Source organism: Centropristis striata, chromosome 18 (genome assembly GCF_030273125.1).
Source record: "Centropristis striata isolate RG_2023a ecotype Rhode Island chromosome 18, C.striata_1.0, whole genome shotgun sequence".
Lineage (NCBI taxonomy): Eukaryota > Metazoa > Chordata > Actinopteri > Perciformes > Serranidae > Centropristis > Centropristis striata.
The window spans coordinates 24,229,698-24,245,992 of NC_081534.1; the positions used below are offsets into that span (position 1 = coordinate 24,229,698).

Below are 16,295 nucleotides of genomic sequence, written 5' to 3' on the forward strand. Positions count from 1 at the left end.
TACTAACTATGCTGGCAGGCAGGCCGTGTGTGTCTGTGTGTGTGTGTCTCTGTGTGTGTGTGTAGAAAGGTTAAGCGAGGTTAAAAACACCATCAACTCAACTTGGCCCTGACTAATGGATGTTTTAGACAGGGGGGAGAGAGAGAGAGAGACAGGGGAGAGGGAGAAGGGGACAGGAGACAAAAGAATGGAGGGATACAGGAGAGAGATTTAGAGGTGAAAGGAAGGAGAGAGGGGGAAAGAGCAGAGCTGGAAAGAAGAGAAATGATCCGAGGAGAAGAGAAGAGAAGAGGAGAGAAATGAAAAGATGGAGAGTTGATTGTAGATGGAAGGAGAGAATGGTCACAGAGAGGAGAGATGAAAAGAGAAGGAGGAAAAAGCTTGAAGCAGAATAAGGAAAGCTCAGATGAAAGAGTATAGTGAAAAATGAAGCCATAAGGAGAGAGAGGGGGACAGAAGATAAAAAATGTTCAGTATGACCATTCACAAAATATATATTCCCCACAAACACATTTAATGTCACAGTAACTTATAAACAGATATCCATTATCGATAGCTGCTAAGCTAAGTAGCTAACAGAACTGAATGACGTACAAACGGAGATTAGCGATAAAGTAGCTTCAAGAAGGAGAGAGATATAAGTGCTGAAGCAAAACTAGCATAGGTGTAAGTTAAACGGACAATTATCAGCTATAATGTGTAACTTTAATAGAGTTTAAGTTAACGAGAGCAGCAAGCACTATAAGTAAACAGAAAGGCAACAAGTGAAACAATATGCTCACTGTTAGCATGTTAGCTGCAATGTAAGTGTATTATTACTTGTTTCTATTAAAGTGACAAAAGCATACTAACTACTACTTAGAGCCTGACCGATATGGCATTTTTGAGACCGATGCAATACTGATTTTACAGGGGAAGATTCATCGATAACCGATATGATGGCCAATATTATCATTTTTTTAGCCTGAAAATAGACCTTTTTTATCTGGGTGATGCACCGATTTTTCACCCCTATGCAAATGTACCCAGAGAGCATATTAGATTTTGACCTAGTTATAATAGACACCATTTTCATCATATTTTTGGAAAAATCAGCAGTCCCATTTGCCGGAAAGACTAAATATAGCACGATAAGAAAATGGCTGTATCTCAGAAACTACAAGGAGCAGAATCAAGTATTTGGTATCAATTTAACTCATAACAAGTTGATCAAAAATATGCATGCAATGTTAAAGAAAAGAAACATGAAAAAACAATAGTGTTTTTCTTTCATTTTTCACGACGTTAGATCAATCATTACAAATGTAGCATTTTCCCTCATCATACTAAATATACTCTTTGGGCACAAATGGGTTCAATAATACAGTCAGTTATCACAACTGCTGCATATTAATTCCCTGTGTCTTCCCTTATCAATTAATTGAATTACTGTCTCAGCTCTTATCATTATCACATTGTATCCTAATAATGACAAAAAACGATATGAGTCTTAATCCTCAAACCAACGTCCTTTAAAAGTATATAAACAAACTTAAAAACAATGCTAGTTCTTATGGGATTATGAGTGGACTCACACGCCGCTGCTAACTCAAACCGTCCTGCTGTTCTGTCTGCTGTGCCTAATTGAAAAATGCAGTCCCACTACAAAAGTATACATAAAACATTGTGTTGGCTCCCAGCTGTGTTGTTCCCAAACAGTTTTACAATGAAGACATTAGATTGGTTCATACATATTGAACAAACAAGAAAAACCTTGCGTCACCCTGTCTCAGGCTCTTCTTTTTTTCCGTTTTAGCTCTGCTTAAACAACCTTACACCAGAATTGCCACACACACATGAAACCCAAAGCCAAAATATAATCATACATGAATAAACTTCAAAAGGTGAAAGATTTAAAATACTGAAGTGTGTCTGTGTATGTTTTTTACATGCATGTGATTGATGTGAGTGTATGTAGGTCTTCAGCAGCACAGTCTGTTGGCTTCCTGTATATCTGTGCATCTTTCAGTGTATAAATTCATGTGTGAGTTCATGTGTGAGAGTCTGCCTTTGTCTGTATGTGCGACATGTGTCTGCGTCTGTGCACCTGTGTGCCTTTTGTATCTGTGCAAGCGCGTGTGTGTGTGTGTGTGTGTGTGTGTGTGTGTGTGTGTGCGAGCGAGGCAGTGCAGCGAGAGGCATGTTGTAGCTACATCTCAGTTCAATTTGTCCCCGACCTCAAATTGAAATTCCATTTTCAGGTGGTAAATTGTCTCCCACTTCGCCCTCTGGCACACAGTGAATTAAAATTCAAATTAGCCTGACCCTGCACCACTGCTCTCTAGCACCTCTCTGTCTGTCTCTCTCGTTCTCTCTCCCCCCGTCTCTATCTCGCTCGCTGTTTTGCTCTCTGCCCTCTCATCTCTTCCCCCTATTATCCTCTCCTCTCTGTTCCTCTCATCTCTTGTTATCCTTTCCTCCCCGCTCTCCTCTCCTCTCCTACCTCTCTTATTTCCCCCCAATTTCTCTCTATATAGCCCCACACACCTTTCCCTACTCATCTCCCCTCTAGCCTTTGACTTTTCTCTGCTCTCTAATCCCCAGTTTCTCCTCCCTCCTGTTTGTCTTTTCTTGTCCTCCGAATCCCTATACATCATACATTATATTTAGTGTGATGATGTAGCACAGGAAAAACTCTTAATGGAACAGTTTTCAATTGATGTACTTTGATTATTTCATCTTATTTCATAAATAGCTGCAGGTTGCTACCTACTTTTCCAAAACAGCGAGCTGCATATGTTGTTTTTTTCATATATATTTATTGCTTTCATACATTTAGCACATTGTATATACATAACTGAACTTCGCCCCAACATATGGGGACATATGTCAGTGTATAAAATAAAGATAAAAAAAATTGGCCTGCAGGGTTACTCGTGTGGTCTGGTGCAATATCCAAAACTCAGGAAAGGGCAATATTTGTTTAAAACAAAAATATGTGGGAAAAAACATTCTGAATTAAGTACTTTAGTGGTAATTAAATGGTGCTGCGGAGATGTCCCGACGCAAAAACTGTATTTTACAGAAAAAAATGGTTTTGTACAGATTTTTTCAAAAACCACTCTACGGTCATAATTCCCTTCAATGCGGTGAATCATATCGCAATTGCAATATCAGTCAAAATAATCACATTTACATATTTTTTCCAAATTGTGCAGCCCTAATCAAAAAATGTAATGATAAAATAAACAAATAGCTTAACTTAAAGTGAAAAAGAGCACAGATTCAGAATGAAAATCGAATTCAAGTGAATAAATAAATAACATAAAATAAGAATACAGTAAAAAAAAAAAAAAAAAGAATAGAACAAAGTACAGTACACATTCCTCACAATTGATTAGTAATTCCCACCATCATTTCTCTGTTTAAAATGCTTTTTTTCCAGTCATATTGTTTTGTTTTTTGGTAGTATTTTTCCTATTTATTTATGTTTTATGTTTTGGGTTTTTAATGGACAAAGAAATCTTCACAAGGTCCACTTATTAGCTTTTTCCTGATATTTATTCCACATTAAATACTACAGAAATCTCTTATGAATCATAATATATGTGAATATATTAGCGAAAGATAAATTACATTTTTTCCCTCTGCACTTAAGAACGCATGTTCACACTCAGCTCTTAAGTTAATCGTAGTACGCAATATTAAATCATATTCTTGTTGGCAATTTTATTCATGATTTTTGTTTACTTCTGGCCTTGTGAGACACTATGTTATCAGTTTTATGTGTGTAGTTAGTAACACACTGATATTACTGCCTGCATTTGCCAGAGGACTCTTCTAGCTTCTATTTCAGGTTTTTCTTGGTTAGATAAAGGTTATGTTTTTAAAAAATCCACCCACACTTACATGAGGCTTTAACATCGGTGCAGATGGTTAAACATCAAGATGTTGTCTGAGTACATAATAGTCTATATATGGTCTAATATCTTCTCTACTCTAACCTTTTCAGTAAGTGGATGATTTGACTTTTTAGCTGGTATATATGTATTTGTATGTCAGGGCGTATATGTATAGTGAAATTACTAAGCCCTTCACTTTACTTCCTGCCTTTCATCTCCTCAGTCCTGAGAGTAGTATTGGATTTCCACCGCTAATAAAGTTTATGTCCCACTCCTGCAGCCCTACCTCTCTGTCATGCTGAACAAAGGCTCTCTGGAGGTGCTGGTGTTCACCGGCAGCCACAGTCCGCGTCGTGTCATCAGACGGCCTGAACAAGGCTCGCTGCACGACGGGAGAGAGCACTCGCTGCGCATAGAGAGGCTACCTGGCAGGTTTGTGTTTTCCAGTGTTTGTGACGCTGTTGAAGACTTTTACTCTGCATAATCCCTTTAATCCTTCGTGTGTGTGTGTTTGTTTTTCTGTGCTTTCCTCCAGATCTTTTGCAGTTCAGGTGGACGAGGAGGCCAAGAGGGAGGCGGCGCTTCCCAACGACCAGCCGGTGAAGCTGCAGCGGATCTTCCTCGGCGGTATTCCTGCAGATGTCGAGCAGACATCCAACAGAGCCAACGTCCCATTCCAGGGATGTATATGGAACCTCATGATCAACGCTGTGTACGTAACATCCACTCTGTATATGCAGCCAGATGTGAAACACAGAGCTTAAAGGCCCTTTCAAACTCAACACTATACTGGATACTGGGTTCAGAAACACCAAAATTCAATAAAACTATCTGAAATGCACAAAAAAAGTTTTTACGCTCGCTTGAGGATTTTTTTTAGTCTTTTTCAAAAAATAGTTAATGCAGTAAACGGGAGATGGAAATGCTTTTTCCAATTAAGTTCTGACAGCGAACATTGACACGAAAGAACAAATATAAGCTGCCCAATTGAATCTAATTTCTGAAGACTTCTCTCCATTTTCTCTCGTGGGTGGCCAAAATTGTCTGATTAGAAATCTCTTTTTTGTTGTTTTTTTCTCTCTTGCACAATCGCTACTTCTTCTACTTCTTCTACTTCTTACTGACAGATTAGTCTACAGCAACACATCACACTGCCATCTTCTGACCAAAGTAAGTTTATGCAGCTTTGTCTATTTGCTCTAAACCAGTTGATGGAAACGTCCCTAATTCACATTTTTTTTAATGTGAAATTTCTAAATTTTTGCCTCAAAATTTTGCTTTCAATTGAATTGAAACACGGCTTATTTTATGCGCTCAATTCTGGTGAAAGAATTAATAAAATTTTTAACAATGGATTTCAGTGCTGTAGTTGGTTTTTGTGCCTATATAACGACTACAGCATCGTCCACTGTGATTTTTCATCGTGGACATCATCATATGCCAATTCCGCACATATAAGTTATAAGACATATAACAACATATAACATATAAGTTTTTTCTCCATCTCACTTTCCATACCTGGTTGAGTTCTTTGTTTCTATTGGCCAGCGACTATTCTTCAGTGTGCAAGGCTACCAATCAATGGTTTGCTCGATGCAGAGAAAAGCTGTCGTCGTGCTGCACAAGCTGTTGGAAATAATGGATTTTAAAGTGCAGTGGTTCCGTTGTTAAATTGTGTCTGAAGGAGCCTTAAATTGGCTTTTTCTTGAACTTGAAATATTGTTGAGCAGATTGGAGCGGTGCACTTGACCTTCTCCTTCGTAAATTAAAACGTACAGTGTGTTCTGGGGCTACGATCATTCTCCAGACCTTTTGAAGTCCTCGTATTGGAACAGAGTAGACAAGTTGTTCTACTTTGAGCTGAAAAACTGTGATGTAGCGTAACTTTCCAGTGGGCATTTGAATGTGAGTTATACTTTTCAATTAACCATTAATATTCCCTTTTTTCCCCTCACGTCTTCAGACTTTTTGAGCCGAATCACATCCAGATCTAAATCCCAGTGACTGACACTTTTTCCATCAGTATGTTTATTCTATCAGAACCAATCGCAGACTGTGTTATGATCTGATCAGATGAAAAATTCATTGAAATAACTGAAACTATTTCTTTGATTTTGTTCCATCCTCAGAGTAATGTGTTTCTGACATCACAAGATAAATATGGGGCAGAAGAACAGAGTCAGCTTTTGATTTTTTTGGGATATTTCTCTGCTCCTGCGTTGCACTATGTTAAAACACTGACACAGGCAAAACTGACCATGTTACTTTACTTCAGTAAACTTTAACTGTTCACCTTAAACAAACTGTATTAATACTGGTGCTTCAGACCGTGCAGCTTTCCCTCACTGTCCTATTGTTTACCCAATAATGTTTTCTGGCAGTGGACGACAGGCCTAATTTTGACCTCATACACTGCTGGGTTAAAGCGTACTTAATATGATTGCAGGAGGTCATGATGATGCTGTTGATGATGATGATGATAAAGCCAGCGTCTCTTTCTGCCTGAACAGCAGTAATAGAGCTGTCCAACATCATAAACATACTCATAACTCAAATTACACCCCACTCTCATCTGTGTGTGTGTTTATGTGTGTGTCTGTTTGTCTATCGCTCACCTCTTTTCACCCCTTTTCACACTAAAACTTTGATCTAATATACATCCTTCTATCTGTCAGTGAGTCCTCATCACTCTCTGTGTGTATTTTCTAAGAACCTATTTTAATTTATCTCGAGTAACTTTTAAAATATCTTCTTTTTCTAGCATATAAACATGATCATACCGCAGTTAGTGAGTGTAATGTGGCCTTAATCCTTGACCTTGCATTCAGATGACACACAAAACAAATTATAGAGGCTTTGTGATTAAATCCAAAGTGTATGGAAATATCAATAAATGCAGATTTGCTCCAGATGACATGCATTTCAACTGCTAAAAGCCAGCCGTTTTGGGAATTATTAAATGTTTTACACATTAAATGTTTTTTTTTTACATTGAGTTCATAGAAACCAAATATTTCTTTTTTTCTCAGATGCCATTTTCTCATCGTACTATATTTTGTATTTGCACATACTTCTTATCCAAAGAAGTTTATCAGTTTGAACGTAATATTAAGATGCCTTTTTTTCAATTGAATATGTCACTAAAGAAGCGCCGCACTGTGGTGTAGTGGTTAGCACCACAGCAAAGGACTTGCCGTCCTGCCGCAGTCCAAAAACATGCTGCTTAGGTTTAATTTGTGACTCTAAACTCTCACAACCCGGGTTTGGATTATCGGTTCTGGATAGGTATTAAATGAGAATGTCACAAAAGACCACAAATGATCCCATTATGGTTTTTTTTTTTTTTTTTTTTTTTTTTTTTTTCATTTTAACCAATGTCTCAATATTGAGGGAAACACGGTTGTATAATTTATTGCAAAAACAGTAGTCCCATGTGCCCAAAGACTCAACCCCTTTGCAAGAATACATTTAGACATTTTACATTTCTGCAAACCACAGAAACATTGAATCTCTACATTTACAAATATGTTGAATATGAACATTTCTGGGCCGCTGCAACCTGTTCTTATTGTGACATGATCGCTGCTTTAAAAAGTGTGGAAATACATGCAACCTCAACACATTGTAAGTAATAGACAATGGCTGTTTAAATCCCTTCAAAACCATTTAGTAAAGTTTATGTTAAAAGAACAGGTTCTGCTTAAAAAGAGTAATTCCAGATATCACTCACAACAACAGGACACAACGGGATGCTGACTCCTTGTCCATCCTGGGTTGGCTGTTGCCCTCCTGATGGTGGACCTATGAGGCTTTATCGTCACATTGCTTCATCACAGGACAAATAAAATGATGCAGATCAATGCATCTTTAGTTTGCTGTACAGTGTAATACTAGCATCTTCTGTTGCCAACCAGGCAAAGACAAGATAAAGTGTAATAAGAGAAAGTCACTTTTTTTAATAGTTTGACTGATGTTGAAAATGTCTTCATATTTGTGCTTAACAAAGCCCTGAGATGACTTACATCAAAGGAAATCCTAAATTATTTGGAAACAAATGGTTTTAAATAGACGGCACAATCACAGCCCATCAGAAAAATTCATACTCATGCAGGCAAAAATGCACCTACTGTAGCATTCAGTCAGAACAGCCACAACAGGTGCCTGTAATTTTCATGATGGAATTTTAATTCATTTTGATGTTCCTGTTTGCGTCAGCTAAACATCCTCTAATTTTAAATCTAATCACCCGTCCATCTCTCAGCCTCTCAGACTTCTCCCTGCCCGTGTCCTTTGAGAATGCTGAAATCGGACAGTGCCCCAGCCTCGCCCCGCCGCCACCTCTACCTCTGCTGCCGGACGAAGAGGAACCCGAGAAGGAAAAGGAGGAGTCCAAGCCACTCAGTCCTCCGCCGACCCCGGCCCCCGCCACACCAGCTCCTGGTCCTCCTGCTGTAAGTGGCTCAAAATGACCTGGGAACAAACTTTGAATACTAAAGACATGGGCATAACTTTCATAATTATTCTCCTCCAACAGAAAGTGTTAAGGTATTAAAAAATAATGAAGTATGTAAGTAAATAAGGGATTTTAATGTTTCACCAGAGGGACTTTATTTACAGTAATATAATGGCTAATACATTCACTTAGGCGGCATATTTTTTTGCAGATATACATACTGATGCATGCATACAAATGCACATAGGACACAAGTAAATACAGGTGTAGCTCAATACATTAGAATATCATGGAAAAGTCCATTTCCAGTAGTTCAAGTCAAATAGTCTCAACCAAGTATTGAGTCATATAGATGGATATACTTTTCAGATGCCAACATTTCCATATTAAACATACTTTTTAAAGTTGGCCTTTTGAAAATGTTTGAGACACTAAATTTGAGGTCTTCATTAAATGTAAGCCATAATCATTTTAATTAGAAGAAATTAAATAAATTAAGACATGAGGCATGTGTAATGGATCTATATAATGTGTTATTTCCACTTTTTGAATTGAATTACTGACATAAATAAACGTTTTAATTGATTGAGATGCACCTGTATAGAGATGCAATACAGTAAAAACACCAACATGCATATGCATTTAAAGAAAGCACACACTACTCCACCATGTTCTTTTATTTTCTTCTTCCCATTTCACACACACACACCTACTTCTCCCTGATGAAATGCAGCCATGGCCTCGCCCTGTTAGCTTAGCGCTTCATCACATAGCAGTTGTACAGCCCATTAACTCTTCTTTATAGTCCCTTTAGCCTTGAGCCACTAAACTCCACCTCTGGCAGCCTGTCATACAGTGCGCAGTCACGGCGCCACGCTACGCTAACTGTGCATGCCATTTATTCTTTATGAGTCCACGGGAGCCAAAACACTCTCAGCTAACATTTAGCTGCTATGCTAAGAGGCCTTGGTGGGGGGAGTGAGTGAGTCATTCCCATCACGCCCTTAGCATTTGGATAAATATATTTCATGTATTTAATATATTATAAGCCTCGCAGCAGTCATAGTTTATCAGTTACCCAGTTACCTGCTAAACTACACTTCTAAAAGGACATTGATCATGAAGCACAGAGCCACAGAGCTACGGCAGCGTAGCTATAACTCTAAGGTTTGTTGCTTTATGGGCTGTGAGTTCATCTGTTTTATGATATAGAGTAGACTGCAGACTATAAGGGGCCATAGCTCTACATTTTAACTGAGGTTGGAGATACGTTTCAACCATATTTCAGTGAGTAATTATCCTTATAATTCATGTTTTGTTTGTTGGGTGTTTTGTTAATGTTGACTCTTGCAGCAGCTCTCCATCACAGCCACAACAAATTACAAGATTCAAGCAACTTAAGAGGAAAAAGGGAGGTTATTTTAGAAGATTTAAAGTGACAGAAATCCCCCAAATTAAATATATATTTGTTTCTCTTACCTGTAGTAGCTATTTATCAAACTTAATTTATTTTATTTTATTTTTGTCTACATTTTAAAGATTTTTGAGGCTTTTTATGCCTTTATTAGCTCAGATAAAGCTTGAAGGAGGTCAGAACAAAGCCCACGGCTGCTGCGGTAAGGACCTCCTTAAACATAATGCACACTCTCTACCAGGTGCCCCCCTTCTTTTTTAATCAATCTAGATTGTTTTGGTGTGAGTCGCTGAGTGTTGGAGCTATCAGCTGTAGAGATGTCTGCCTTCTCTCCAATATAATGGAACTAGATGGCACTCTGCTTGTGAGGCTCAAAGCACCAAAATAAATACATTTGAAAAGGCTCAACAGCAACGTCTCTTTTTGAAATCAAGACCTTGTTAAGATGTCAAGATCATCCACCGGCTTCATAGTTCAGAAACTGCTCACTACAAGGTCTGTAGTTCATCCTCAGCAACTGGGTCATGATTTCTGTTAAGAGACAATGCTGTTGAGTTCATCAAATGTTTTTAGTGTTGAGCACCACAAGCCCACTGATATCCAGTACTATTATGTTCAAGAGAAGGCAGACATCTCTCAGTGGTGGCATGTAACTAAGTACATTTACTTAAGTACTGTGCAAAGTATTTACATTTTATGTAACTTTATACTTCTCCTCCACTATATTTTGAGGCAAATATTGTACTTCTTACTACATTTAGCTGTCAGCTTTAGTTAATTTTCAGGACAAGATTTAACATAAAAAACATGATCAGTTTAAAGTGATTTGACATTTTTTTTAAATTAAACCTCATAACACTATATTAATTAGTCAAAATGAGCTCTACCTTGAGAAAATGAAAGAGCTACCTACATTAATGCATCAAGGATAATAATCCAATAATATATTTAGAATATACAGGTGCATCTCAATACATTAGAATATGATGGAAAAGTCAATTTCCAGTCGTTCAAGTCAAATAGCTCCAACCAAGTATTGAGTCATATAGATGGACATACTTTTCAGAGGCCAACATTTCCATATTAAACATACTTTTTAAAATTGGTCTTTTGTAATATTCAATATTTTTGACATACTGAATTTGAGGTCTTCATTAAATGTAAGCTATAATCATTATAGATGGAAGAAATTAAATAAATTAAAACATGAAATGTTTCTTCTGTGTGTAATGGATCTATATAATGTGTTATTTCCACGTCTTGAATTTAATAACTGACATCGATAAACTTTTCTATGATATTCTAATTTATTGAGTGTACCTGTATATAAAAAAATCTGAGTGGGTCCATTCTGCACAACGAGTACTTTTACTTTTGATACTTTAAGTACATTGATGCTGATACTTTTGTGCTTTTACTTCAGTTAGTTTTAAATGCAGGACTTTTACGTGTAGTGGAGTAATTTCACAGTGTGGAAAAGTAAGGGATCTGAATACTTCTTCCACCACTGGACTTCTCTACAGCCGATATCTCCAATACTCACACAGAAACTCGCACCAAAACAATCTAGATTGAATAGCACTACAGGTAAGAAAAAAATATTGTGTTGAACTTTACGCCTCAAGAACATGACCTTTTATACACCAACATGGCTGTTTGCCTCTTTCTTTGATCTCTATACTGGCTGAAACGTGTTATAATAAAATATAAATTGATTTTTGATTCATGATTAGATTTGTGGAGACAAACACTGATTTGATGATTATGAATTGATTCCACTGAGCAGAGAGTAGTCACCATGTTTGTGTTTTAATGGATGGCATCATGTAGTTAAAAACATAATTATGAAACAGCTTTTTATAATTCCTGCTTTTATCCTTATTGGGCACAATTTAACACAATTACTACTTTCTACTCATTTTGTTGTGCTGCTGCACCGCCACATGACAGAGCTCTGCACACAGGTTGCAACATGCATTTTTCATCAACAGCAGAAAAGATATTGTCAGACTGAAGAAGTAATCACAAGTTGAATCGCAGCTGACAGTAAACAGCAGTCTCAGCATGTGCTTGAATAAAGAGGCTTCTTTATCTTCCACTTTTCTGTCACAACATATTCTGTACTTGTGATTCCTGAGATAGTTGTGAGCACCAATTTAGAGGTTGGAGAAGCTCTAAAAGTGGCACCTTACAGGCTCCAGTGAGCCTATTCTGAATTGTATTTTTCAGAGGGTTTTTTTACTTGCTGTTCAGATTGATGATATCATGACAACTGCCTCTAATTAGCATTTTTAAACACAACTCTATAATTTTCCTCAGTTGTGCTGAAATGCAGCATTAAAATATATCAAATACAATTATAAACCAGCTCAGAAACATGACATTTTGGTTAAAAAAAAAAACATCATCTTTGCTTATTCCTCTCCAAATGCAACAAAATCTAACATTGTCAGATTCTAACAAGGTAAGCAAACCACTGATTTTGTATTAATTATGCTTCAGTTCAGCATAAAAAATGGAGCCGGAGTCAAAAAGTTTCTCCATTACTTCATTAACCTCTTTCATGTTTATGACATCATTTCCTGCCAGCAGCCAATTGGAGGGCTGCTTGCTTGTCATAAACACTGACGCCGTTCTGGCTGTGTGGCTGCCACTAATCCTCCTTCCTTCCCCAATCCCTGACTGCTGACCTGCAGGAGGCCACGCCCCCTGCCACACCTGCTGCCACACCCACTGCTGCTGCAGCCCCGCCCACTGACAAACAGGAGCCCAGCGTTGACATGGTATACATGCACAAACACACACACACACACACACACACACACACACACATTAACACTGTTCAAAGTATGAGGCTGGTGATATTCTATTTTTTGTCATTATAAACAAATCTGACAAAAATTCTGTGGCACCTATCTCCAAGCCCATGATCAGTCAGGTGATGCACTATAAAGAGCGATAAAGTCCACAAAGGTGAGGAGATCGGGGTAGATGGATGGATCAGTTAAACTAAGGACTTTGATGCAAGAGACATTCTGTTTGTGTCCCTGTGTGCAAGTCGACATTTTTATTTATTTAAACATTTGTGTGTAAGTGAACAACCCTGATTCCAAAAAAAAGTTAGGAAGCTGTGTACACGTAAATACAAACAGAATGCATTAAATTCAGAATTTGATTTGTATATTTTCAAAAACAAAAGTTTATCAGTTTGAAGATAAAACACACTGTTTTTGTACAGTTTTCAATTGAAAAGATGTCACTATGGATTGCAAATTGTCGTATTCTATCACATCTAACATCTTTAGTAGATTTGTTATTATGATTCACAAATTTTCTATGTGTTTTAAACCAAAACTGGTTCATTACGTGCGTCTGTTGCTGGTGCTCTCCAACGACTTGTTCTGTCTTTTAGGTATAAAGACATGTTGGTATTTACGTTTTTGTGGCTTTCATAAGGTCTATGTGGGATTGATTTAATAGTTTCTGATCAAAAATGGAGCACTGTTGGTCGAAGGATAAGGTATTTCTTTGTTAGGTTGTTAAAAGGACCAATACATGGTTGGGTTTTCATAGGTTTTGTGACCTTAAGAAAATTATAGAATATCACCAGCATTATGCTTTGTAATGCACACACAAGTTTGCGTTCATGAACAATAAACCACTGTAACTTCAGACTTTTCTGACTTGCTCGCACCATCTACCTCATCTCTTTTCTTATTAAGTCTAGAATTTTAAAACATGGTCACATGCACAGAGCTTTCTGGTGGGAGACTATTTTTTTTCTGCCTTCCATTTAAAATATAATTCTCACTTAGTTATTTTCAATTTTAACCTTTTTGCTCAGAGAAAGTCAGCGGAGTAAAGCTTTCTTCATCTACCTACTTCACATTTGTACTGACTCGCTTTGTTCAACCACGTCCTTCCACTGACGGCCGCTGACCGGCTCTGCTTTAGCAGCTCGGGGTTAAGTGCTTTGCCCAAGAGTCCTTGACATTAGTTATTAAGAGAAGGGAGAGCCTTTCTCGTTTAATACTCTTATGGTGAGGCGTCGTAACAGGTCACACAGATACTGCCTCACAGTACAGCTTTTTCTTTTCAGATTATTTGTTTACATAGTGAAATACTTTCTCTGCCAGATTTATTTTGGTGGATGACGCTCAGAGAGGTCTGCCTCCTTAGGATTTTTGTACAGTTTTATAAACTAAGTTTTATAAACATCTGCAGTATTAGAGGCCTAGAGCTTTTCTAGTTAATGCAAAACATTATCAAGCAATATATTGACTAGCTACATGTGCTTGACCCTCTCAACCTCGAGACGTTTCATGGCCTTTCTTTGCTCCTTTCCCATTTAATCACTGTGGCCTCATTTTTTGCTGCAATATATAAAAGTCTTACAGCTCTGTAAAAGGAGAGAGAACTTAAAAAATGTATTTTGTGCAGTATAAAACAGTTATAATGCAATAAATCATAAAAAAAGAAACGGCAGTTGAATTTTTAAATCATTTATTTTACAAAAATTAGAATACAAACATTTTTCCAAGTGCCTACACGTGTTAATGGTATTAGGGGAAAATTAGGTCTACCTCCTCTTGTCTGCTCCTCTCAGGTCTGTGTAAACAGCCTGCAGTTCAGTCAAAGTTTCATTGAATTTTTCTCACATGACTGTTCTGGTTAGTGCAAATGGTTTTTTTTTGGACAAATTTAAGTTGAGATAAATAGAGTGATTTTAATAAAATACTATTATTTTAGACTTGTTATTTGTTATTTTCCCTGACGGACGCATTTCTTCACACATGATTAGTTCAAGGACCATCAGAAAGTTCAAAATCAAATGAAAGTGTCTGTTTTAGCAGTTTCTGGAAATACAAAATATAATAAATTGTGCAATTTCTTTTTTATTATTCTTTTTTTTCAATTCTTAAGAAAATATGTCTTTCAAACCTAGCTGTGGGGTTCAGAGTGTTAGGGAGCATTGTTATGTGTTTAAATTGTTCCTCCAGAATCAAAAAAGACTATCTTCTCTGAAAACTACAATAAGCAGAGTGAGGACTTCTGATCTCTCGAGAGTGATGGCAACGGCACACACACACACACACACACACAAATACAGGCTCCTCTTCACTAGTACAGACACACACACGCTTATACAAAATCCTGACTAAATGACTTCAGATTCTATTGGTGTGACCTCCAACCAAAGACCAGCCACTCTGAATGGAAGACGGTCTTCCTATTGTTAGCTTAATGGAAAGACGCGGAGGGGATGAGAGAAAGGCAGGGAAGAAGAGAAGGATGAAAGAGGATAGACGACAGAGAGGGGACAGATGTGAAAAGGTGCAGCCATGGAGGAAGAGGAGGAAGGAGAGAGGGAGAGAGAGAGAGAGAGAGGAGAGAGTCTTTCTGAACAGAGCGGAGTCCGCCTTTTGTTGGCTTAATGGAAAGACGGAGGAGAGGAAGCGGGAGAAGAATGAAAGGAGAGGGAAGGAAAGAGCTTCTGAGCAAGTGACATCTCCCTTTTGTTACATTGGGAGAGAATGAGAAAGAGGAAAAAAGAGGGAGGTTGAGGAGGAGGAGCGGATATGAGGACAGAGCGCGATAAGAGGTGAGTGTCAGCTGTAACAAAGCAAGGTCACGGTGTGGGGAATGTCTTCACTTGAAAGAGAACAAGAGGAGAGAGGAGATTAAGACACACACACACACACACACACACAGGGAGAGAGACGCTCAGATGCTCTCTCTCTAACTTTGTCTCACACTGACACTGGAGGTATGGCAGAGCAGCTTTGTTACTTTGTAGGAGAGAGGAAAGGAGAAGGCCTGGAGAGGAGATGGGAGGGAGAGATTGGAAGAAAGAAGAGGCGACACAGAGAATCATGTGAGGACAGTAGAGTAAGAAATGTGACAGGTGAAAGGAGTTGAGAAGACATAAAGAGGTCATGGTCTGGCTGCGCTATCATGTGGAGGCAGGGGTGGAGATATACAGGTGAAGAAGGAGGCAAAGGTAGTGGAGATATGAAAGGAGAGAGGGAAGGAGAGGAGAGGAGATTAGAGGAGGCAGTAGGGCAGGAAAAAAAAGATGATGAGAAGGGAGGAAAATTTGGAAATGGACCGCATTTATAGAGGGCTTTTCTCGTCTACCAGCCACTCAAAGCGCTTTACAGCACGTGCCAACATTCACACACTCATAAGACACTGATGGCAGAGGATGTGGTGCAAGGTGCCAACCTGTTCATCAGGAGCAGTTAGAGGTTTAGTGCCTTACTAAGGGACATTTTCTCTAGAGGAGCCAGGGATAGAACCAGAAACTGTACCTCCTCAGCCACGCAACTTTCAAAGGATAAAGACGAGAGGTCGGGAGATTTGGCGAGGTGGAAAAAGGTCAAAGGAGCAAGAGAAGAGGGGGGTAGGAAGAGGAGATTAAGCAAAAGGTGTACAGAAGAGAAGAAAGAAAGAAAAATGTGTGAATGAGAGTTGGGGGGCTTTAAGAAAGCTTGTGGGGAGCAAGGGATGGGAGTAGAGGACACAATAGGAGGAGTCTGCAAGATCA

The 16,295-nt window shown here is 38.3% G+C and overlaps 1 protein-coding gene across 1 annotated transcript in view; it reads left to right on the forward strand.

Annotated features, from left to right (window-relative positions):
* The window catches only part of lama2 (laminin, alpha 2), a 283,607-nt gene that overhangs the window by 252,240 nt on the left and 15,072 nt on the right, over positions 1 to 16,295 (forward strand). The window contains exons 61-64 of the mRNA XM_059355831.1: positions 4,162 to 4,313; positions 4,417 to 4,593; positions 8,143 to 8,332; positions 12,445 to 12,531. Coding sequence (XP_059211814.1) covers positions 4,162 to 4,313; positions 4,417 to 4,593; positions 8,143 to 8,332; positions 12,445 to 12,531 — 606 coding nt within the window. The remainder of the gene's footprint in view (positions 1 to 4,161; positions 4,314 to 4,416; positions 4,594 to 8,142; positions 8,333 to 12,444; positions 12,532 to 16,295) is intronic.